A 23,615-nucleotide genomic window follows, 5' to 3' on the forward strand; every position below is an offset into this window, starting at 1 on the left:
TGAGGGGTACGAAAAACCCCACACACCATGACTGAGAAATTCATTGACAAAAGCACTGGCATATACAGTGCTATGTTGATGGGAGAGCATATCATGCAAAGTAACTACCACATCCCACTGCTGGCTTAATTATGCTGGCAGGAGAGCTCTCTCCAGCTGGAATAGAGTGGCTGGAGACACAGGAGACTCCACTTAGATTCACTTGCAGCAGTACAACTGTGCCACTGTAAGGTCCATAGTTTAGACATTAGTAGAGCCTCCTGGCTAAGGCTAAAGACTCCTTATTGCTCTGCCCAACCAGAGGGCCAGACTCCAGACTGCCTATTGCTCCAAGCCCTAGTCAGGAGGTTCAGGAGTGCTTGTCACTCTGCCAGCTTCAGATTTAAGAGTTTGCCCCAGTCAGTAGACTACAAGCAACAGGTTTTTTTTGGTTTTGTTGTTTTGTTTTTTTGCTCGACCATGACCCCTAAGGCCCAAGTCAAGCTGTTGTTGCCTGATGGAGAGAGATGGAGTAGCCTCCCTTGCCACTTCTGAGTTAGGGAACACAAAAGGTTAAAAGTTATTTATCTAGTCATGTATTCTTGCTCTGAATTTTTCCCCTTTACATGGTATCATAAATTGTTGCTGATTGCATCAACTATTTCCTATCACAATATCTCATTACTTCTGCTGGTGAAAAGTTCAGAAGACCCTATTCAGAGATTGAGGTTTTAATAAGTCAACTTGTCTAAAAAAGTCAGCTGTCAAAATACCATATACCAGAATAGACATGACATGAAACCCTTCGTCTCTAAAAATTTCCTAGGATTTTTCAAATCCTCATTTAATAATAGCAGCAGGAAGCTCTATGATACTATGACACATACCTCTGTCAAATGAAATACTGCCTGACTACTCACAGGGAAATCATTTTGTAAATAGAAGAGATTTCTGAGGAAAAGTAAACCCCTGAAAATCTCTCTCCAGAGGTGCTGGAACTAAGGATTCAGGAGAGGGGCTGCCACACCTGCCTTCCTCTGGCTTGAAGTGATTTCCATCATTCACAGGGCATATAGTTTTCTCAACAGCTGTCATTCCAGCACCAAAATCAGTGTCATTTTTTTTAATGTACAGATGCATTATTATTGTGAAGAGATGAAAATTCACCTAAGACACGGCTTTTCAGATAAACTGAAAAATTTGATAATTGTTACTACATTCTCATCAAAATTATCAGAGGATTTTGATTGTAAGTTTACCATTTTTTCTAAATGATTCGCTATTTTCTTCAAATATTTCTTGAAGTGTAGATTGCAAACCATTTGTTTAGTCAGCATTTGAAATTGGCATTGTCTTGACTAATTCTGATTGGTTACATGAGTATATTTCTGTTCCCAGGCTAGATGACTGGAATAAGTGGAATCAGGTTTCTAGTAAATTAAGTGTGTTCTGGAGTTCAGATTTTGCAATCCCAACATTCTTAAAGAATAGAACTACAGGCTCAACTTCTCTAGTCTAGCACCCTCAGAACCTAACCGGTGCCAAACCAAAGAATTTGCTGAATCATGGGAGACCAATATTGTCTAGCAGCGTTACCAATACTTCCACTGCTTTCTGGGATGTTAGCAAACATGTGGGCTACGTCTAGATTGGAATGATTTTCCACAAATGCTTTTAACAGAAAATCTTTTTCATTTGCGGAAAAGAGCGTCTAGATTTTGCGGAAAAGCGTCCGTGCCAATCTAGATGCGGTTTTTCACAAGAAAGCCCTGATCGCCATTTTCGCCATCGGGGCTTTTTTGCGCAAAACAGTTTTCAGCTGTTTACACTGGCCCTTTTGCGCAAAAGCATTTCTGGAAAAGGGCTTTTGCCCGAACAAGAACATCAAAGCATTTGCACAAGAAGCACTGATTTCGGACAGTAGAATGTCAGTGCTTTTGCACAAAATCAAGCAGCCAGTGTAGACAGCTGGCAAGTTTTTCCGCAAAAGCGGTTGCGTTTGTGGAAAAACTTGCCAGTCTAGACGCAGCCTGAGGGATTAGAGCTAAACAACAGCATAGAACACAGAGAGCCAGATAAAAGTTATGGGACCACAGGAAAGTTGACCACACCCATAGTAAATGAACATTCAGCTAGCTAAAATTATGCCAGGCAATGGATGTTGCCAGACTAGAGAGTTTCAACCTATATTACAATCAGATTCCTAGTGAACATCAAGTTGCTAAATGTTCAGAATATTCATTGTTCACCTGAAACAGTTTCTGTACACATTTCTGCCATGGAAATCCACTAGAATATTCAGGGAAATTGTGTATGGGCACACACACAGTGAAAACTTGGTTAAAGATACAAGTTAACATTCACTAAAATTGTTTGCAAGATTCATCCAAATCCAGTTTATAGTGTTTATTGTGAGATCATATCTGATGCCAACAAATCCCCATAAAAACACCCACCCCCAAACAAAACACTCTCACCCCCTCAACACAAGGCTGCCAAACAACTGCTCTGCTTGCACATATAACTCCAGTAAACATTACATTTGCTCAACTTGGCCAAAATACCTTAATTAAGCAGCACCACTACTACATAGTCATATTTCATGTTCAGCTGTAAAGTACCTTTCCTAGAAGGGCAAAACAGGTGAATACATAGAATGAAATATTTGATCAAATATAATTTACTTACTTTGGATGTCGAATGTCTGGCAGTGATCGTTCCAGAGCTATGTTGTTGCTAACAAATATGTTGAAGCCATTCTCCCTATACGCAGAATCATCACGGTCTTCCTCCGTTAGAGGATAGGGCTTTCCATGCTCACCTTTTCCTGTAACAAGAGGAAATGGTTACCAGTCTCTATTATTTGACATCCTGCAGAAGGTTCAAATTTGGTACAAAACACAAGGCTAAAGGAAGGAGAGATGGAGCAGGAACGATCATAGTAGCAACATTAAATAATTTTCTAGGATTCCTAGAAAATTATTGCAAGAAACCATGAGTTCATACAATCTGCCACAGGCACGTTATCAGATTACAATGGACAATTAGCACAATAGTAATGGCAAAAAAGGAAGTGGGTCTGGCCAATGAAAGAATAGCACTAAGCAGAGAACAAATATTTAATGTCATATGTAGATAAATGCCACAGGCTGGTTGCAAAATAGAGGAAAAGGAAGAATTCCAGATGACACTGGGCAAATGATAAATAAATTTCCACAAGCTGAACTTGATTTTCTGAGCACATCTCAGACATGTGGAAAAATACAAATCTGTGGTGATTGTCAGAGGAAAAAGTTTTGGACACTAAAATGTAACTGGTGAGAATATTTTAGTGTTTGCCAGAGTTTGTGGCTCCCTAGTGGCCAATGTGCACAGGCTTAAACTCCCAAACCTGGGACTCTCTGGTCCGGCAACATCCATGGTCCAGCAGAGCCTTGGATTTTGCTGGACCAAAGAGCCCCAGAGGTGGGAGCAGAAGCCAGCCAGGTGAATATGAAGACTGGGGAGTCCCCCAGCCTGAGCCAGGGAACCCCAGTGTCAGCAGGGTCAGGTGGTGATCATGAAGCTTTGGCTGCAGTGGGGCTGGTGGCAATGGGCAGGTCCAGCTAGGGAATACTGGGGAATCACTGGCAGCAGTCAGTAGCAGCTGGGAACCCTGGGAAGCCCCCAATGGCTGCAGGGCTGGGATAGCCAGGCAGCCTTGGCCAGGGAATCCCTAGCAGCAGACAGGCAGCCCCAGCAGAACCACACTAAAGAACCCACTATGGCAGTGTGGCCAACAGCAGCTATGTGGTCCTGGCCAGGAACCTCTAGGGAATATGGCTGCAGTAGGTAGGCAGGGCAGGGAGCCCCATGGAGAGGAGCAAGCAGAGGAGCACTGACCTCCCTTGGCCCAGCAAACGCCATGGCTTCAGATAGCTCTAGTTCTGAGGGTGCCAGATCAGCGAGGTCCAATCTGTACTTTGCATGAGAGGTAGCAGTATTTAAATATAGGGAGCAGTAACAAGTCCCAGATCAATTATTTCCTAACAGAAAAAGCAAATAGGAAAGAGACTTTCACCTTTCAAAAGAATGCAAAGGGCAGGTCTGAGGGGTAGTCACCTGAGACAAGGGCAGTAGAGTTCAAACAGATGACTAGAGAGAGGCAAGAACAGGCATTGTGGGAAGGGTGTCAGAGACCAGTTATGATACAGTACTACACCACAATGTCTACACTGGCAACCCAGTGCTGTATCCAGAGCGCAGAAAGCTCTACCTTCTGTCTGAGGTTGTTTACCTATGCTAAGAGCCATACCAGTGTGGACACCTCAGAAGTTATAGCACCAGGGGCTGATTTCCTGTGCAGTAACTTGCCAGTTTAGACTTGGCCTATGATTTTGATAAACTAGAAAACTGGTCAATATGCTGGTGATCCATGATTTCCAAACGTACAACACATGTTCAATCACTCTCTCAGAAAGGTGACCTTCTGTATATTTTTTACTCTTTCCTCAGAATAGGGCCTAATTTGTGCCAATTAGTTATCAACTCCAGAGTTGCTGACACAGAGGGAGGACAATCCAAAGCTAACACATTACAGACAATTTGGTCAATTACTTACATGCCAATTCATCAAAGTTTCTTTCTGAATTCATATTCAGTAGTTAATACTTTTAGCCTACTCCCCACAAATTATATTAACTGTAGGGTAAGAGCGTTAATCAAAATCCTACATTTTTATGACAAGCTTAGTCTTAGTTGACAACAGCACATTGTTCAGTTTCAAAGCCATATTACAACCACTATGTTTGGAATCTTTTACAGAAGACACTTTATAGGTCTTTAAAGTACAATCTTTAAAGTACATACACAAAGATTTGCAATTCCTTACTGTTAAGGTACCCAGTTTCAGTAAATGTTCAGTTTCCCATAATGCCTAATAGTAATTTTGTCTCAAGCAGCAGATTGCCAAGTAAAGTTGTAGAAAGTTCCACATTTGAAAGAAAAGTCGAACTCGGACCAGGGACAAATGGGAGGAGGGAAACGCCCTGGGCCATCAGCTTCTGTGTTAGTGCAAGTTTCCAGAAAAAAGGGTATGTAGCAAGAAAACACAACAAACAGGAGGTCAGAACTGGAATACAACAGTCCCTTAATTTGCACATCTTCCAGCTCTTTGCATTCAGGAACCTTTCACATTCACTCCCACAATGAATCATTAGACATATGGATGTAAGTGGGTCTAACAGTGTCAGAGTGCAAATAGGAGTACCTTCCTCCTCATCTCTGATATTCCCTATGAAACTTGGTGGTTTAATCTTCTGAAATAGATTCTGTGCACAAAAATAAATCAGAGTCAGAACTCTGTTAAAGTAAACACTTCAGTGTCACAGCTGGTCTCAGACTTGCCATCTTGTGCTGCTGAGATGGAGCATTGCCTAGTTCCTTGATTAATAATCTGCAATCTGTTAGACTTTTTCCCCATAGTCAGTGCAAAATGCCACCATATTCTGAACTTTGGAAAAAATTGTTCTTTGAGGACCAACAAACCAAGTTGTATTATTTATTTCTTTAATCAGAGGCTTTTTGATATTACTCATCACTAGTGAAGAAAAACTTTTTTCCCCCTGAAAATGGATGGTGAATTGTGTGGGATGAGAGATTGTTGTCTAAATAGGACTAGGACACAAGCTTTGCAGCCATAAATTCAACATTAGCTGTAAGACAATCTTGGAAATATAATCACTCTGAATAAAGTCAGCTCTAATTATTAGAGCTTAAGAATCATTGTGACCTTTCAAAAGTGGTATGGAATCTTATTTTTGTCTTCAATAGAATAAGACTTCAGTTTAGTGTTTCAGGAGTACAGTGTCAGACATTTATAATGCTACATACATATTTTAAAAATTCAGGTTCTTACTATACAAGGTCAACTGAAATCAATAACTCGAATAAAATCTTTTGGAGGGCATCTGGATTTGGTCTAATAGTAAATAAAAGTTTCCATTTTGGACAAGACAAAGACAATTTTGGAAGCCAACATTGAAGTGAGATTTCATCATCACTGATTTAAATATTGCACAATTCATTTTGGCACATATTGTTACTGCCAGCTGCCTACTGGAGGAAAGTTACATAAATGCAAGAAATAATGAAGACCACATCCAGAAAAATCAAAAGGATAGTATAGAAAGATTTCTAGAAAGAGTGACTTGCTCACTTTTTAACAGCTACATTGTGATAATCTATATTATACTTGTGTAATTAAAATCAAGTAAGCTTTTAATGATTAGTTGCAAAGTGAATCTTAGAGAAATGTGTACTTTTCCTCCTTTGAATTCTTGAGCACAAATGATTTTTATGGATCAACTTTTTGTTCCTTTCTACTCTACACAAAGATGTAATGATCAATAATATACTGAGAGAATCAGAAAAGGCTTTAACTTTGGTATCTTGTCATGTACAACACTTCTAATTTTGACACGAAAGCAAAGAAAAATAAGTGCCAGTACTGTAAATTGAGGGCACTACAAGATATTGGACAATAACTAGTTATAGGTAAATCTCAAAATGGGGTCTGCATGTGTGTTTCCAGAGAAGATCCTTAAGTAAACATTTTCAAAAACTTTCCCAAAAAGTGTAATTTAGATTTGGTTCAAGGGAATGGATAAACATGATGTGGGATATGAGTGAGGTAGAGCAGGGTTTTACCAAATCATGTGTCATGGAATGCCCCTGGATAAATTTTGATCAGAATGTCAAACTGCTCTAGGAAAGGAGTTGATCCTTGAAGATGATGAACATGCTGGTTCCAAACTGACAAAGCATTTAAGTATGTGTTAGTACATTTCAAAGTATTTAATATTAATGGGACTACTCACATATTTAAGTGCTTTCCTGATTTGAGGGCTAAAAGACTGAATATATGCATATTTCATATTTTAATTGATTAAGAATATTTCTGTACCTCCTGTTTTTTTCAAAGCATTTTCACTGGATGTATTTAGATGATGCATGCAGCTCTCACACTGCATTTTATTTCTACTTGCATTATTCACGTTAAGGTGAACAGATTAAAAAACAAAAGGTAAATTATAAAAAAATATTCAGATTGAATACATTTTCATTCAGAAATTGGTATTGTGATTTAAGATAATATCTTTGAATATCTCACTCAGCAAATTTTAAATGTGAGCAAGATGGCTGTGGGGGCGGGAGTTCACTTCAAGTCAGTTGTGATCTTTGTTATCTTTGGTAGAATTAGTGATGCAATTTCATTCACATGCTTTTTAAAATGACACAGGTAGCCTACGTAAGACACCATTTTCTGAGGTATAGAGTTGCCATTCTTCCCTTCTGCTCCTTGTTACTATTTGTTACTCTCCCACGTCTCTTAAATTTACTATTTTTCTCCCCTTTTTTCTTTTCCCCTCCCTCCCCTTATTTATTCTTGGATCTAAACTTTTAATACTCCAGTCACCTGAAGACGTGAGTTGTGCCCACAAAAGCTCATACCACCATCTACATGTTTTGTCAGTCTTTAAGGTGCTACTAGACTATTCATTGTTTACATTTTTCCAGTTACAGACTAACTTGGCTACCTCTCTGAAGCTTGTAAATAGTGAGAACATTATGCAGCCATCAAAGGAAATGACAAAGTTTGAGGGTTATCAGTGGATTTACACTATTTCTGTTTATTGCTAGGGTACTTGTCACTGAAGCACACTAGCCATCTAGAAACTTAGATCCTTTATTTTAGTATTCAAAATATCTTGATTAGACACCTCTAGAACAGCTTCTATTTTTAGCTCAACAGATAGGAGGGCTGAAAAGTCAGAATAATTTTTTCTTTGTAATCAATACACGTTGTACTTGAGACAGATGTTTAACAATTCTCTATGGTCTTTTCCAGAGGTTTGAAAGGATCTCTCACTTTATGCAACTTTCTGAATGCAATTCGAATCTATCATTACCTGGAGATTCAGCTTCACTGACTTTACACTGGGATAAGTGGGTTCAGAACCAGGCCCATTGTTTCTTCTTTCTAGTTTAGTCTAATAGAATAACAGATTCAGAACGCTTTGCAAAGTATTTATGTACCTGTGTCAAGGCCTGGGGCAGCTGGAAATAGAAGGCTCTTTTCTTGAAACAGTATCTACCATTAGTTGAATTCAAAAGTTTATATTATTAGAAAGGTGCACTGCTTAGAACATTGACAAAATATCTGTGTTTCTGTAATAATTAAACAGTATTGCTAAGCCCAAGAAGAAAAGCCCTGAGCGACCGATTCAATAAAATGTCAGTGTCCCCCTGGACTACAAAATCTGTCACAAATGCTACCTCTTCGTCTAAATGGCCATGGGCATATTTTTCTATTGCAGAAGCCAGAAACACACACACACACACACACACACACACACACACACGTACGTTAACTGCAGGGGAAAATTCTCATGCAAAATAATCCAGATAGTCTGTTTTCTCACCAAAGATCTTTTCAAGCCACAGCAGTTCATACTTAGGGTGACCAGATGTCCCATTTCTAAATATAATCCTGTACTTAAGCCCCCGTGCAGGCTTCCCTACATTTTTTTAATGGGCACATTGTCCCGTATTTTCTGTCTCTCCCTTGCCATCAGTACTGCTGACTCATCCTGCTGTCTGGATCACTGCTGGCTAGCAGCTCACCCCCCAGCAGTGAGTGGGGTATCCAGTGGATGACGATGGGGAGGAGTGTGAAAGGCTTGTGGTCAGGCAAAGCTGCAGCATTTAGAGCTGACTGCTCCATCAGAGCAGTGCCTTCTTCATGCCAGCTCTTGGCTAGCAGCCTTACTGTCCATCTGTTTCCAGTCAGCATTGGCTGCTTGCTGTGGTGGCTAGTAGGTGCAGGCAGGCAGTGGCTGTTTGTGTGTCACCTTTTCTACCCACCAATCAATCCTTTACATGCTTCCCCTCTCCCTGCTGTGCATCTCTCCCCCCCGCCCCCCCCCCCCCCCCCGGCTCTTCTGCTCCTCCAGCTATGCAGTATTTTTTTTTGAACAGGGACTCAGTCAACTTGATGTAAATTTGAACATTGTACTGCATAGTTCGAATTGTGACTGAATTCACTTGAATAAAAATAATTTTACCAGGTAACCTACATTCTTCATAGCGAAATAGTCTTACTCTGTTCATACTTTAGTTAGTGGTGATGCGGAGTAGCACTAGCCTCTGCCCTACAAACCTTAAGGTAAGGGGGAATGCGAATGAATCTTGCTCCTTTCACGAGTGCTGCTCTAGGAGCTAAAACATGAAGCCAGTTGGCTTTCTTTCTGCTTTCCCACAAAGTGCAGAGGCAGTGTGTATCTGGGGATCACAGTTTGGGGTTTTACTTGGTATTTCTCAAGTATTAAATAAGAAGTGGGAGCAGCTTCTGTGGATGTGCAGTTTCCAGTCTAGTTATATTCGGTCAGCAGCCACAGTTGCTCATTTGGGTTAGAAGGGCCTGTAGCATTAAAGCTAGAGCACAAGGCCTTCTACGGTATACTTTTTATAACAAAAAGATGGAGAGAGAAACTTCACAGATTTAAAGTGTGCCATGGTAGATAGTCTGTACTTTTTTCCCACATTTTATTTCAGTACACAGGACACATGGGTGTTGCAAGCTCATATTTGAAGCTCACACTATGTAAACTTCATAAAAAAAAAAAACACACAACGTTGAGTGCTTAGAACCACCACTTCAATTAGTACAAAGAAATTAGTACAAAGGAATTACAGTACAAGAAAAGCACATACAAGGTAGTCCCTTGTCTATCATCTTAAGCCCAAATTCCAAAACAGCTATAGAGTATGTCCAGTGCATTTGAAATACATTGTGTATGATAAAGAGCAAAACATGCTGTTCTTAGGAGTTGACCTGCTGTCACCATCCTGGTGAAACTATGTCCCCAGCAGCATACTACAGTCTGAGCTGAAAAAAAATCACAATGCTGTAGCCAGGGGATGCACAGTACACCTACTTAGTCCCCCTACCTATTATCAGGTGCCACAAGCAGAATAATTTTTGTATTCCATTAACATTAGAACAGATTAGCCGTAGACCAGTATGCAGACCCAAGCATTGTAAACAATGAATGGGTAACCATGTGAAAAATACTATTTCTCTCAACCAGAAAGCCCTTGCAGTTTGGTTCAATCCCAGTAAGGGACTAGATAATCTGAAGAAACTTCGCTACCAGCTGGAAGAGGGAAAAAATATTTCAGCTTAAATAAATTCACAGAAGTTGGCTCACAAACAGCAGTCAAATATTCTCTTTAATAACAGTGTTTCCACTGTAACTAGTGTGTGCCTCCACCCTGATCTCTTTGAAGAGCTCAAACTGTACTGTCACCAATACCATATATAATTAAATGTTAAAAACCCTATCTTTATGCAGTGTTACAATTTGAAGATGTCAAGAAATGGAAAAAAAGTTAGACTTCCTACACTTGAAGTGAATTTAGCCAGGATTTTTTCCCTATTCTCTCTTGTTCAAGGCATGTTCTATTTTAAATACACACTATAATGTACACAAGATTTACAGTGGGGCAATGAGATTGTACATTTCTTAACTTTTGGACATTCTACATTTGTACCCTATTACGAAATCTTTAAACCTGAGAATTTCTTTGAAAGAAATTACTGCTGTTAAAGCAGCATACATCTCCCTAAGGTGCATAGATGATAGTTGCCTCAGTTTCCATATTCCAGCTGATAGCCCCAAGTGTTCCCCCGCCATGGAGAAATGATTATGGTTTGGCCCTTCTAACCAAAATGTGTGTCCTTCCTCTTCTGAGTCAGAGTCCAAATAAAAGTTTAATAAAAGGAAAAATGTAGAAGTCTTCTGCTCAGTTTGTACTTGAGAGGAGCAAAGTAGGATGGATCCTTGTATGTTGTGGAAGAAAACATTGTCCTCACTCTGAGTTTGTAAGCAACAAGTAGCCAGAGGCAGTTTTATTACGAGCTGCAGCAAGGGAAAAACTGGTTCAGAGGGGGGGGGGGGGGGGGGGGGGGAGTCCCCCCCCTCACTGAGGCAGATCTTCAAATACAAGCAATTATGAAGCAGTTTATATACTGTCTATTAAATATAATAACAACAACAATTAGTCTCCTTCCCATTACAAACACCAATGGCTAACAGTTATTTAGTTCCACCCAGATGCTCCTTATCTCAAGGTCCCTACCAGAGGCAGCATTCTATCCTTATCTCCGTATGGAGGCGAGAGGTGAAGGCAGTGTCTAATTACAGATCTCACGTTGTCAGGCCACAGACTCTTGCTCTCTTGTTAACAAGACCAAGATTGCTGCACACAAATTCCCTTATTCCCTTTTCCTGCCTCCACAATGTGCTGGTCAGGCACATAGAGAAGAGTATACTACAACCTTAAGAGGGGTGCAGTAGGATATGTGAATTACAGTGCATGCCAGGAAAGTCAGTTGTTCCTCCTGGCACAGTCGAGCCCTCATGGGTTTAGCTTCACAAGACCTCTAGTAAGGAATCTATTTCCATTAGATGAGAAAGCCATAGCATGGAGAGGTTATGTGACTTTTCCAAGGTTGCGCAGTAAGTCAAGAACAGAACTAGGAATGTCCCTACATATCTCAGGTGCCTTAGCCACAAGACCAGGCTTCTTTCTAGAGTGAAGTCAATGGGAGTACTTATGTGAGGACTACTCAAATGACAGGAATTGGCACACAGGCCTTCGGTTTTAAATTATTCTGCATAGCGCATGTGTATTCATTGTCCATTTAGTACCATGAATATTTATGGCACAATAAATCACTGAAGCTCAAAATGCATTCCAAACAAAAATTACATTAACATGGAGTTAAAGTGGAGGGTACATATGATCTAGGAGAAAAACCAATATAGGTGTGTTGTAATTATTTTCAAATCAAACATTTTATTTCTAGAAAAATCAAAGTTTAGAATAAAAAAATTCAACACTTAAGGCAAAGTGATGGATATGTACGGCACCGAAGCAAAAACTTGTCATTTTAACGATGCCATGCATATGCATATTATTATAACCGTATTACTGTATATGCATATGCATAGTACTATTGACACACATCAATGAATCAGACCTTTCCATTCTCCTCCTCCCCTCACAAATTACTACTACTGTAGCAGTTATCAGTGTTTTCCCATCTCATTTTCTTTTTACTATTGAACACAAATGCTTTATCTAAAAACCCCTTACACCTGAGTTTAGTAAATAATCTCTATGCACTTGCTCTCTCTCTGTCCTTAGGAACTCTGATGTGGAAACAGTACAACATATTGATTGAATTACCATGAGTATACTTAACTGCTGCTCCCCAAACTTTTCTTCCACTAATTCACCCTTTTCTGACTACTTGAACTTGAACTACATTTCATAACCATTTTCATGTCACCTGTGGCAAGTGTTAAATTCAGTCTCCTTGCTGGTCACAATGTTGAGGAGAGGCAGATCCTGCTGACTCATGAATGCTACCTTCCACCATAACATGAACAGTTTGTCACCTACTTTATAAAATATATTTTTACATTAAGAGCAGAATTACAGTTACTAATAGATTTGCTAAAACCCAAATCTCTGCAGAAACTTAAATATGCCACGACCTGCGTGTAGCAACACTTTCAGGAAACTTTAAGAAGTCTGAATACACCACATTTCCGTACACAGATGCATACTCCAATTGTATACCACATGGTAAGTTCTCAACAGGGCTTCTCTAAAAGAGAGATCTCCTGTTATGGTTTGAAATAGGAAAATATATTAACAGCCTACCTGAAGCTATCTACTTTTGAAGGTACTTGTCTCCTTCCTCTCTAACATCCCACTATCTCTAATTTTTCAGTTTTAATTCAGGCAGAAATAGATTAGCTTCAATGAAAGTTTCACTGTAAAAGGACTGATGGCTCAATTCAGTGTTTTAGCAAAAACAGCAGATTTAGCCATTTGAAAAGAGTTCCAACTGGGCCTACTCCGTAAACAAGATTAAGGACACAACTCAACTAGTTTGAGATGGGTTGGGAAAAATAAGTTGCCAACTGGAGCCTGCGAAGGTCACTGAAGCACAGGTACTACATCATGGTAACTGACAAATTCATAGATTCTGGGGACACAACTGACTGTTATATTAATCTCTTCACACTGCCAGTATAAAACAGACCATAGATTTTCCTCAAGAGAATTCTTAGAGCATTTTTTTAAAGTCCAATCTTGATTCATTAATTGCCAGTAATTGAAAATCCACCATGACTAAGATAAAGATTGTCAGTTTTTAGTAAAAAAGTCAGACAATTGGTCCGTGGAGACCAACCCTTTCCCCTCCCCCTCTGTTTACTTACAAAGTGTTTCTCTTCAACTGTCATGTTGACTGTATGTAAGACACTAAAATTAAGGACATTAAAACCAGATGGACACTAAAATCAAAATGGAGGCTGTGGACTGAGAGAATCCAAAATGGAGTTGTGGTGCATGATGGGATTTCTAAAATGGAGTCCATGACTGACTTGAGACTTTTACCACTAAAATCCATCTTTTGCACACAGCACCATAGCAATACACACGGCACGAAAATCTACACCAGAGATTCTAGAGACACTCCAGATGTTTTCCCACCTTGGGACCTTTAAAAGAGCAGACCCCTGAAAGGATCGTGTTCGTTTGGTTGGTTCCTGTTCATCAGTAGCTTACTGCTCTTCAAGACCGTGGCAAAGGCCAGGACCAACTTTGGGACTGACCACACCCAACTCCATCACTGCTTATAGGGTGCTTCAGTTCACTACTGTGGCAATTGCCCAGTGTTGTGGGCTCTAGCTACCTGCATCACCGAAGCCATGAACCATTTCCACTGGGTGTGTGTGTGCGCAACTTATGTGCTGTCACACCATCGACAAACCAACATCTACATTTGAACTCCCCAGTGTTCCTCCCCTGAGGCTACCCAAGCCAACGGGTTGAAGGTCCTGAATCTCGTGTAGTCATCTGGCAGCAGACAGGCTGAGTATTATACTCCCGTTTTACTTTGCTCTTCTATCTTCTTTTACATCTGGGGTGTAGGTTTGGTTTACACAGTGTTATCCTAGGTTTTATAGACTGGCAAGTTTTTCCACAAAATCATCTGCTTTTGCGGAAAAACTTGCCAGCTGTCTACACTGGCCGCTTGAATTTCCGGAAAAGCACTGACGATCTCACGTAAGATCGTCAGTGCTTTTCTGGAAATACTATGCTGCTCCTGTTTGGGCAAAAGTCTTTTTCCGAAAGACTTTTGCGCAAAAGGGCCAGTGTAGACAGCACAGTACTGTTTTCTGCAAAAAAGCCCCGATCGCGAAAATGGCGATCGGGGCTTTTTTGCGGAAAACGGCTTCTAGATTGGCCATGGACGCTTTTCCGCAAAAAGTGCTTTTGTGGAAAAACATCCTGCCAGTCTAGACGTGCTTTTCCGAAAATGCTTTTAACAGAAAACTTTTCCGTTACAAGCATTTTCGGAAAATCATGCCAGTGTAGATGTAGCCCTATAGTTCTTCACTAACAGAAGTAAAAATGAAAACTTCAGATACTTCCATTTCATATGGGTATTGCAGCGTAGAATCCTATCTACATGAGCCTTGTAATAAGGACCAGGCAAATTGATTAGCACCCAATGAAATCAATAAGTAGCAGTCAACTTGTGGAACTCACTACCAGGGATGTTTAACTGGGATAAAAAGAATTAGGTAATTTCATGGATTGGCTATCACTGGCTATTGACCAAGATGGTGAGGGTCACATGCACATGCTCTGGGTGTCCCTAAACCTCCGACTGCCAGAAGCTGGGACTGGTCAAGAGGGAATAGAGTACTCAGTGATCTGTTTGGTGTACTCCTTCTGTAATATTTTGCATTCATCACTGCTGGAAGAGAGGTTACCAAGTTAGATAGACCCTTGATTTGACCAAATATGGCCATTCTTGTGTTTCCATTTTGGCTTATACTGTCCGAAACTTTGAGCACGTACATTTATGTTGAGCATAGAAAGGCTGACTTTTAGCCTAATACTACTTCCTAATTAACCAGTGATTGTTAGAGTTTGCAATATACTTCTCTGCATTCCTAAATTTCCATTAGTGCTTTGCAAGGAAATCACCAGTATTCCAGGTATCCTATATTTGCTATATATTTAGAGAGGACAGATCTCGTAGTTGCACGTAAAAAAGGATGAATTGTGGTTAGACGCCTCTGCAGGGCAAGAGTTGCTCCAAGTTTTTCATTCTAGAACCTTTACCTACTTACTGAATTTCAATGTCTGTGTAGTTATTTAATTTTTGGGGGAAAAACCCCCACATTAATGTGCAATGAATTGGTATCAGGACCTGATTATCTGCAGTCACTCAAGTGTTGCTAAACATAATGGGCTTCTCCATTAGGGAAGTACCTCTAGGAAACAAATTACAGTAGATTTCCTATAATCTGGCACCTTTTGGACCTAGGTGGTGCCGGATAATCAGATTTGCTGGAGAATCGGGAGGTCTGGTACAGCTGCATGGTTTAACAGCTGGCCAGGACACAATCTCCTTTCCTCTCCCCTCCCCTCCCCTCTTCACATTTCCTCCGTTCTGTAACCTGATCCTCCTCCCCCTTCCCTTTGCTGAAGCAAAACGCTCCTTCCCCATACTGTAACACGATCCCACTCCCTCCCCCCCCCCACCTTATGCTCCCTCTGATTACAGCCAGCACATATGCTGAGTGGCAGGCTTTTTAATCAGCTGGTCAGGAGTGCTTGGCATTTTGATGCTGGAGTATCGGGAGTGCCAAACAGTTGGATGCCGGACTATCGGAGTTTTACTGTATTGAGAGCCTGACACTTGACAGTTTCTTTAATTTGAATGTAATGTGCTGAGGTATGGGTAATTGGAGTGAGGAGATCAGTGAAGGGGAACTTCTCCTAAAAGTTTTCCTTTCTTTAAAATCTGATATTTTGGCTTGGCCTTGAATCTGTGTGTCTCTCTGATGTTGGTAATATTTATACAGTTAAAAAATAGCTGTTAATTGCTTGACCTTTTTTGCTAGACTACTTCAATATATAAGAAATTAAATCTAATTTGATGTAAACTGTATACTAAGGCAACATTGTGGATCCCCACCACTGGAGAGATTTAAGAACAGGTTTCATAGACATCTATCAGGGATGATCTAGATGGTGCTTGGGCCTGCTGTGAGAGAAGGGGACTGGACTTGATGATCTCTCAAAGTCCTTTCCTGTTCTAATATTCTATGATTGTGGAGTTGGGTTATTTTTTTTTAAGTTCTCCCTTTCTCTCCTCCTCCCCTCGCCCCCAAAGTGCAAGGCATCTGACAGTAAATGAACCTGAAGCTTGAACTGACTATCCCTGGAGCATTTCCTCTCCATTTCTAATCCCCGTGCAAAAAACTCAGGAGCAAATTTTGAAAGCTCTTCAAAATAAGATGGCTGATTTGGTATAGAAAGGGAGATATTTTTATAGACCAATTAAATTGGGTTGAGTTGTCTTAGTAACTTTTACAAATACCAAGTATATCTGTCGGTTAAGAACAGGCCCAGCAGAACAAAGAAAAAGTCAGTGATATTCTGTATTATTACTTCTTCTTGTTCATCTTGATATGAGAAATCAAATTTTTAAAAGAAAAGAAAATGCTCCTAAGAACATAAGAACGGCCGTACTGGGTCAGACCAAAGGTACATCTAGCCCAGTATCCGGTCTACTGACAGTGGCCAGCACCAGGTGCCCCAGAGAGGGTGGACCAAAGACAATGATCAAGAGATTTGTCTCCTGCCATCCCTCTCCAGCCTCTGACAGACAGAGGCCAAGGACACCATTTTATCCCCTGGCTAATAGCCTTTTATGGACCTAACCTCCATGAAATTATCTAGTTTCTCTTTAAACTCTATTATAGTCCTAGCCTTCACAGCCTCCTCTGGCAAGGAGTTCCACAGGTTGAATAGAAGAACTTTCTTTTATTAGTTTTAAGCCTGCTCCCCATTAATTTCATTTGATGTCCTCTAGTTCTTCTATTTAGGGAACTAATAAATAACTTTTCTTTATTTGACCTCTCCACACCACTCACGATTTTATAGACCTCTATCATATCCCCCCTCATTCTCCTCTTTTCTAAACTGAAAAGTCCCAGTTGCTTTAACCTCTCTTCATATGGGACCTGTTCCAAACATCTAATCATTTTAGTTGCCCTTTTCTGAACCCTTTCCAAGGCCAAAATATATTTTTGAGGTGAGGAGACCACATCTGTACACAGTATTCAAGATGTGGGTGTAGCATAGTTTTATACAAGGGCAGTAAGATATTCTGGGTCCTATTTTCTATCCCTTTCCTAATAATTCCTAGCATCCTATTTGCCTTTTTGACCGCCACTGCACTCTGTGTGGAAGTTTTCAGAGAACTGTCCAATATTATAATCCTGAATAATATTGGCAAAGGACTAGTACAAAAAGTTGACAGCAATTATAGTAAATCACGGTGCATTCACTCTCAAGAGGCAGCCAGAGGAATGAAGGGAAACAAGGACAGAAGAAAAGAGTAAGTGGAAAGACTGAGGTGGAGCAAGACATATGGGCAGAAGAGGGGCCCTTCAGCCAGATTTAAACTAGGCCAGTCAGTGTCTGTGTAATAGTTTGTCCTTGAGTATCCAACCTGTTTATCCCAAGTCACTCAATTCACATTATTTTGGATATTCAGAAGGGAAAGTCAAAGGTACTTCAGTTATCGTGGATTCAGTCTGATGTGAATCTCCTTGCCCCTTCCCAAGCAACACAGAAAGCAAGTCCCAAGTGGGTCTGGCCCACAAAAGCTCATCACCTAATAAACCGTCTTGTTAGTCTTTAAAGTGCTGCATAGTCCTCTCTTTTGTTTCAGCAAGATCAGACTAACATGGCTACATCTCTATTACTATTCTCCATCTCTTCAGGAAGAGATGAGAGATGCTTGAGGCTCAGAGACGGACTTGGGCATTAACCAGCTCCTAATGACATTTTTAGAGAAAGGGGACCCTTAAATAACTAACCTATAATAGCCTGTAAAAAGAAGAATCATTTTTTAAATTTACAGTGTTGCATTTTCTTTAGTATAATATGATGCATTTCTATATATAATCTTCATATATTTAGCATTATTGCAATATATGTCTGCATATTTTGGTTTAAATAATATCCATGTTCATGGATTTTGACAGCCGTTAGTACTATCTTGTCTACCAATAAATAAGCTTTTATCACAATGTAACATCTCCTGAGCTCTCACCCACCATGTTAATTATACCAATACTGTGACAGACTTTTATTCATCTTGGTCTGTGCTTTTTGGATGGGGTGACCATGGGATGCATTTCAAGTAACATAACTCTACTCAGAGGTCAGCTTACAGCAAGGGGAAAAATATTAAGGTAATCAAAATGATTAAAATATAATTGTAATTAATCATGAGATTAAAAATATTCTTGATTAATTGCAGTTTCAATCATACTGCTAAACAGAATGCAAAAAACAACCAGGAATATTTATAACAACTGCCAATTTAAGTTTATAATAAATATTCCTGTTTTTTTCCCACATTTCCAAATATATCAATTTAAATTGTAATACAGATTTTAAAAAAAAGGTATAGTGCTCACTATTTTTAATGCAAAAATTTGCATTATAAATACAGTATTTCAGTTCACCTCATTACAAGTACTGTAGCGCAATCTATTGTGCAAATGCAATTTACAAATTTTTGTACATAACTATATTCAAAAACAATGTAAAATTTTAGAACCCACAAGTTGAAGAAGTATGAAAGAGCATATTAATATTTAATGTATTGGTCACATACATACGTCGTAACACTGAATGCAACAGTGCCATGTGAATGCCTGTTGTCACTGTCAGGTGACATTGTAAATAAGAAGCAGGCAACATTATCTCCCATAAGTGTAAACAAACCTGTGTCTTAGTGATTGGCTCAACAAGGAGGAGGATTGAGTAGACTCACAAGGCACACACTGAAAGATTTAAAAACGGGCTGATAGTTAATAGACAATGATCATTCAGTGGGTATGTTTCTAGTGGCATCCCAAAGGGATTTGTTCTTGGTAGGGCTGTTGATTAATCACAGTTAACTCATGAAATTAGTTTTAAAATAATCTCAATTAATCAGTTTTAATCACACTGTAAAAAATGGAATATCGAATACAATCGATTAAATGTTTGGTTTTCTACATTTTCAAATATTGATTTAAATTACAACAGAGAATGTGTACAGTGATAAATACTTGCACTGTAAAAATGATAAAAAATAGTATTTTCAAGTCACCTCACATAAGTACTGTAATGCAACTGCTATCATGAAAATCAGACCTACACATGTAGGATTTGTTACATTGTGTTTGTTTTTTGGGTCCAGTTATGTAAATCTTTAGAGCAGTGGCTCAAACGTTTTGGCCCATGGACAATCTGGCTCAAGTTAACCTTTCCACTAGTTGCTAATGGAAACTCACCATTACATAATTACAGCCATATTGCTAGTGCTGCAGCTAGTGACAATGTTTTAAATTCAATTATTAAACAGATTAAGTGTTCAACTTTGTTAGTTTATCCAACTTCATTTTCAATTAGACATAAATTAACATTTTACTTTAACACAAAAGGTTTAGAGGTTTTATTTATGGCAGGGGTGGGGAACTTTTTTGGGTCAGGGGCCACTGACCTACAGAAAAATCAGCTGGGGCCCATACAAGTGAGAAGGAAAAGAACTCCTCCAAACCCCCCTAATCCTCACTAATGTGGCCCCCAACAGATACCTCACTCCTCTGGTGCTCCAGCCCCACGGGGTGAGGGAAAGGGAGAACTGAGATTCAGGGCTTCCCTTAGGCAGATTTACTTTTCTGGGGTTCTGGAGTTAATGAATTTTATGTACCCCCTTAGGCTCTGGAGTGGGGATAAAATGAGGGGTTCAGTGTGGGAGACAGGGCTGCCAATGAGTGGGAAAGGGATGGGGGTGCAAGATCTGGGTGGAAGGTGCGTTGCAGAAGGGGGAAGAGGTTGTAAGTTCTGGGTGGGAGACAGGATGCAGAAACTGGGTAGGAGTAGGGTATCTGGCCAGCAGGACGGGGCATGAGCAAAGGAGGGTACAATGGAGGGAGGGTGCACGAACAGCAGTGGATGCAGGAGCAGAGTCGGGGTAAGTGAATGGCCGGAGCAGAGGAGACAGGTGCAGAGTCTGGCCAGGAGGGAGGGTGAAGGAAAGAGCTTTGGGTAGGGTGTCTGGTCAGAGTGAAGGAGCAGGCTGGTGGTAAGGTTTCTGGCCAGGAGGGTGGATGTCTGGCCCAGGAGGGAGGACACAGAAGGATGGATTGACAATTCTCTAGGATTTTCCTGGAGTCTCCAAGAATTAGAGATTAACCTTTAATTAAAGGTTAATGTCATGTGACAAGACTTTTGGGAATACATCTAGCCCTTCCTGGCATTCCTATTTAGCAATAATCTTGTTTTCATCCGGTAACATGATGAAACGCATCAGACAACACATGAAATCAGGTGTAGGAAGGGTGATAAATAATGAAAATGATAGATCAGTGATACAGAGATATATAGCTTTTTGGTAAACCATGCTTCAAAGTGGGAAAGGGAAATGGGAAGAAAGAGAATGTGGTTTTAGACAGACAGGCCATACTCGCAGGATTGGGAACTCTATCCTAAGCAGCAGAGACTTTGAAAAAACACCTTGGGTGGAGTAGGACAAATCAAATGAACATGAATTTCCAATGCATCATTATGGCCAAAAGGATTAACTTTTCTTTCCAGACTGCACACATCTCATACAGTTCTTAACAGGGAGGAGCTAAATGAGTTCACAGGCTCTCATTAACTCATTCCTGGCCAATACGGGGTCTGTATACCCCCACCATAATGTCATTAGAATTTTGCATCAAAAATTGGGTGTCCCCCCACTTTTCCTTAAAACAAAGGAAATACCACACAGAACTACATAAGAAAAGCAAAATTAAGGTTGTAAAATGGAGCACTTGAAAATTAGGAAATGTTAGAATTAAGTTCGGGCAATCTTAATTGAGCATTTGGATGTACAGTATTACAAGAGTCTGTAACTACATGATCCCATTTTCCCCACTCCCAGATCTGAGTTTGGTGTGCTTCTCAAACATCAGTGTATAGTCTAACACCACCTTTGTGTGGTGAAGCGATGGTATTATACCCCTTTTAAAGATAAGGAACTGAGGCACAGAAAGATTAAGGTCAAAGTATCCACCAATTTTGGATGCCCATACTAACACCTACAACCTCAGTTTCAGGGTTTCTTCATATTATGTAGCACTTCCTATGTTCAAACTACATCTCATCAACTTTAATTGCAGATCAAGATGCTTAGCACTTCTACAACTCAAATCCCAGAGTCTCAAGTCGACCACCCAGAAAATGAAAACAATTAATTATGCAACTTGCCCAGCACTAAGAACTCCATATCAATAGCATGAATATAGTATATTCTGTAGGGCAACATTCTAGTGCCTTAACTGTGAAACTGTTCTTCTACTTTCTTCCACTCTCCTGCTTATGCACATCTTCCTACTTTTGCAACAAAATAAGGTAAAGGTCCTCGAGACAGCCTACACAAGCTTGATTCAGCCTGAGAGCACCAATAGTCCTATGTACTAGAAGAAAGAAAGGGGTCCTTGTGGGGGGAAGGGGAGGGGATCATGTGATCACACAATTAGACTATCATAATGCATATGTGCCTGGGGGCTGAATTAAGGTTACACATTTCTTAGCTGTCGACATGAATGTATGCATGTTGACATATGGTTCATTTTCAGAAACAGAACCTTTAAATGAACTAAAGAGATCTTTCCTTTGAGTTAGCAGACTGATAACAGCAGGTTGTTATCCATTATGAGCAGCTGCCATAGAAAGGCATGGGACACGGTCAGTGGGTTTCATATATTTGCTGAAAGAAATGGTGAGTCACATACTATTAATTTTATTGCAAGCACCAGAAGGGGACCCCATGTCCTAGTTGTTGCAGACATTTTCATCCTATTCTTATCAATCTGTTCTAGACCAGTTTGAGTCACCTCTCTGCACCCCTGGCTTCTCATCTAATCTCAGCAAGTCACTTCAACCAGCCAGTCCTAGTCTCCACTTATCAGGAGTTTCACCCTTGTTCCAGCATCTCCCTCACTGAACTTTTCTCAGCTCTCCCCCTCCTTGCGCCTCATCCAATCCTTCCTTGTCTCTCCATCTTTTGTTCTCTAGTTTCTTCCATTCCTACTGGCTCCTTCGCACCCTCTTTGGGGCTCTTGGTACAATTCTTATGCCTCCTTGCCCCTGCTTCCTTTTTCTCTGGATCTTTGCCCAGCCTCTCCAGCTCCTCATTTCAGTTCACGTGTCCCTTTCAACAACCTATCCAGGTTTTGTCCCCTCTATCTTCCTATTAGACAGCTTCCTCTTCCATGCCCTAAGATGTACTTGGCATAGAGAAACTAAGCCCTAACAAGTTCAAGTTTTGCAGTGTGGAAAGCAACTGAAAACAAGGTTTTGTAAAGCAAAGTGCTGGAAAACCTTAATTACAGGTGGCAGTACCAACCCTACCTATAATACACAGCAGATATTTTCACACCACTGAAATGCAGTGAATCTGAACTAAATCTAATAAAAATTCATTTTTCAAGGATAAATTAGGTCTAGTCCAGCACAAAAACTGCAACAGTTATGAACTTCAGTGGTAATCAAAAATACACAGCCCCTTTCGGAAGTCTCATGATATCTTGAAGGCTTAGGATCAGTGCAAAAACACAAAATGAAGTTTGCTAGCAGGAGGATTAAACTTGCTATTTAGAGAATGGTATTTCCAGTTTGATTAAAAAATGCCAGTGTGGCATACTACTTACTCATCTGAACAGAATTATGGCATTGTAGATTTTGTATTTGCTTTTTTAATGTAAATTAAGCAGGTTTCTCATCAAGACATGTCATCTGTTTCTTAGTTGAATTCCCAAAAGAGGCTAAATTAATAGGAACTATTCTTAGCTTAATGCTGATTTCTTATCGGAAGAAAGTCATGACACCAGCTGCACTAAAATCAGTTTCTCTGATTAACCTTTTTTAGCAATTGTAATCTTTTGACTGCTTTGCTGAATTGCTTAGCAAAAAGGCAACAAAATTAGGCAAGAAAAAAAATTAAAAACTTTAAAAATGTCTATCAAAGATATTTATGGTTTTGTTAGATTTACCAGCAGGCCTGACTTATCCCTGAACTTCAATGCCCTTGATTAGCATTTCAACCATAGGTGTTAAAGCACAGAAACAGAGATCCATGCCTTTCTCTGAATGTAAGTACTTGGCACAGCTAGATCATCCAAGTCTGCTTTTTGACAACCACCCTATTTAAAAAAAATGTACATGTTGATTTTCAACCTTTCACCCTTTGCATAGCCCAAGGAATGGATCACTGGCAGTTACTGGCTATTCTGCAGTTTCCTTGATCTCAATAGCAGCATATTTTCCTAATTTTCTCCTCTCACTGCATGATTTAAGAACTAAAATGACAATATATCTAGATATATTTCCATTTGAAAAAAGTTTGAGACGTTTAGGTTGGTTTTGCTTAGGTAAGATACATA

General features: G+C 40.0%; 1 protein-coding gene across 3 annotated transcripts in view; it reads right to left on the reverse strand.

Moving 5' to 3' along the window:
• GALNTL6 (polypeptide N-acetylgalactosaminyltransferase like 6) overlaps nucleotides 1-23,615 on the reverse strand; it is an 826,316-nt gene that overhangs the window by 465,298 nt on the left and 337,403 nt on the right. For all 3 annotated transcript variants that reach the window (XM_089777920.1, XM_075930206.2, XM_075930205.2), the window contains exon 4: nucleotides 2,668-2,806. In XM_089777920.1, the coding sequence (XP_089634046.1) occupies nucleotides 2,668-2,806 (139 nt within the window). The remainder of the gene's footprint in view (nucleotides 1-2,667; nucleotides 2,807-23,615) is intronic.

Source organism: Pelodiscus sinensis, chromosome 4 (assembly GCF_052426305.1).
Source record: "Pelodiscus sinensis isolate ZL-2025 chromosome 4, ASM5242630v1, whole genome shotgun sequence".
Taxonomy (NCBI): domain Eukaryota; kingdom Metazoa; phylum Chordata; order Testudines; family Trionychidae; genus Pelodiscus; species Pelodiscus sinensis.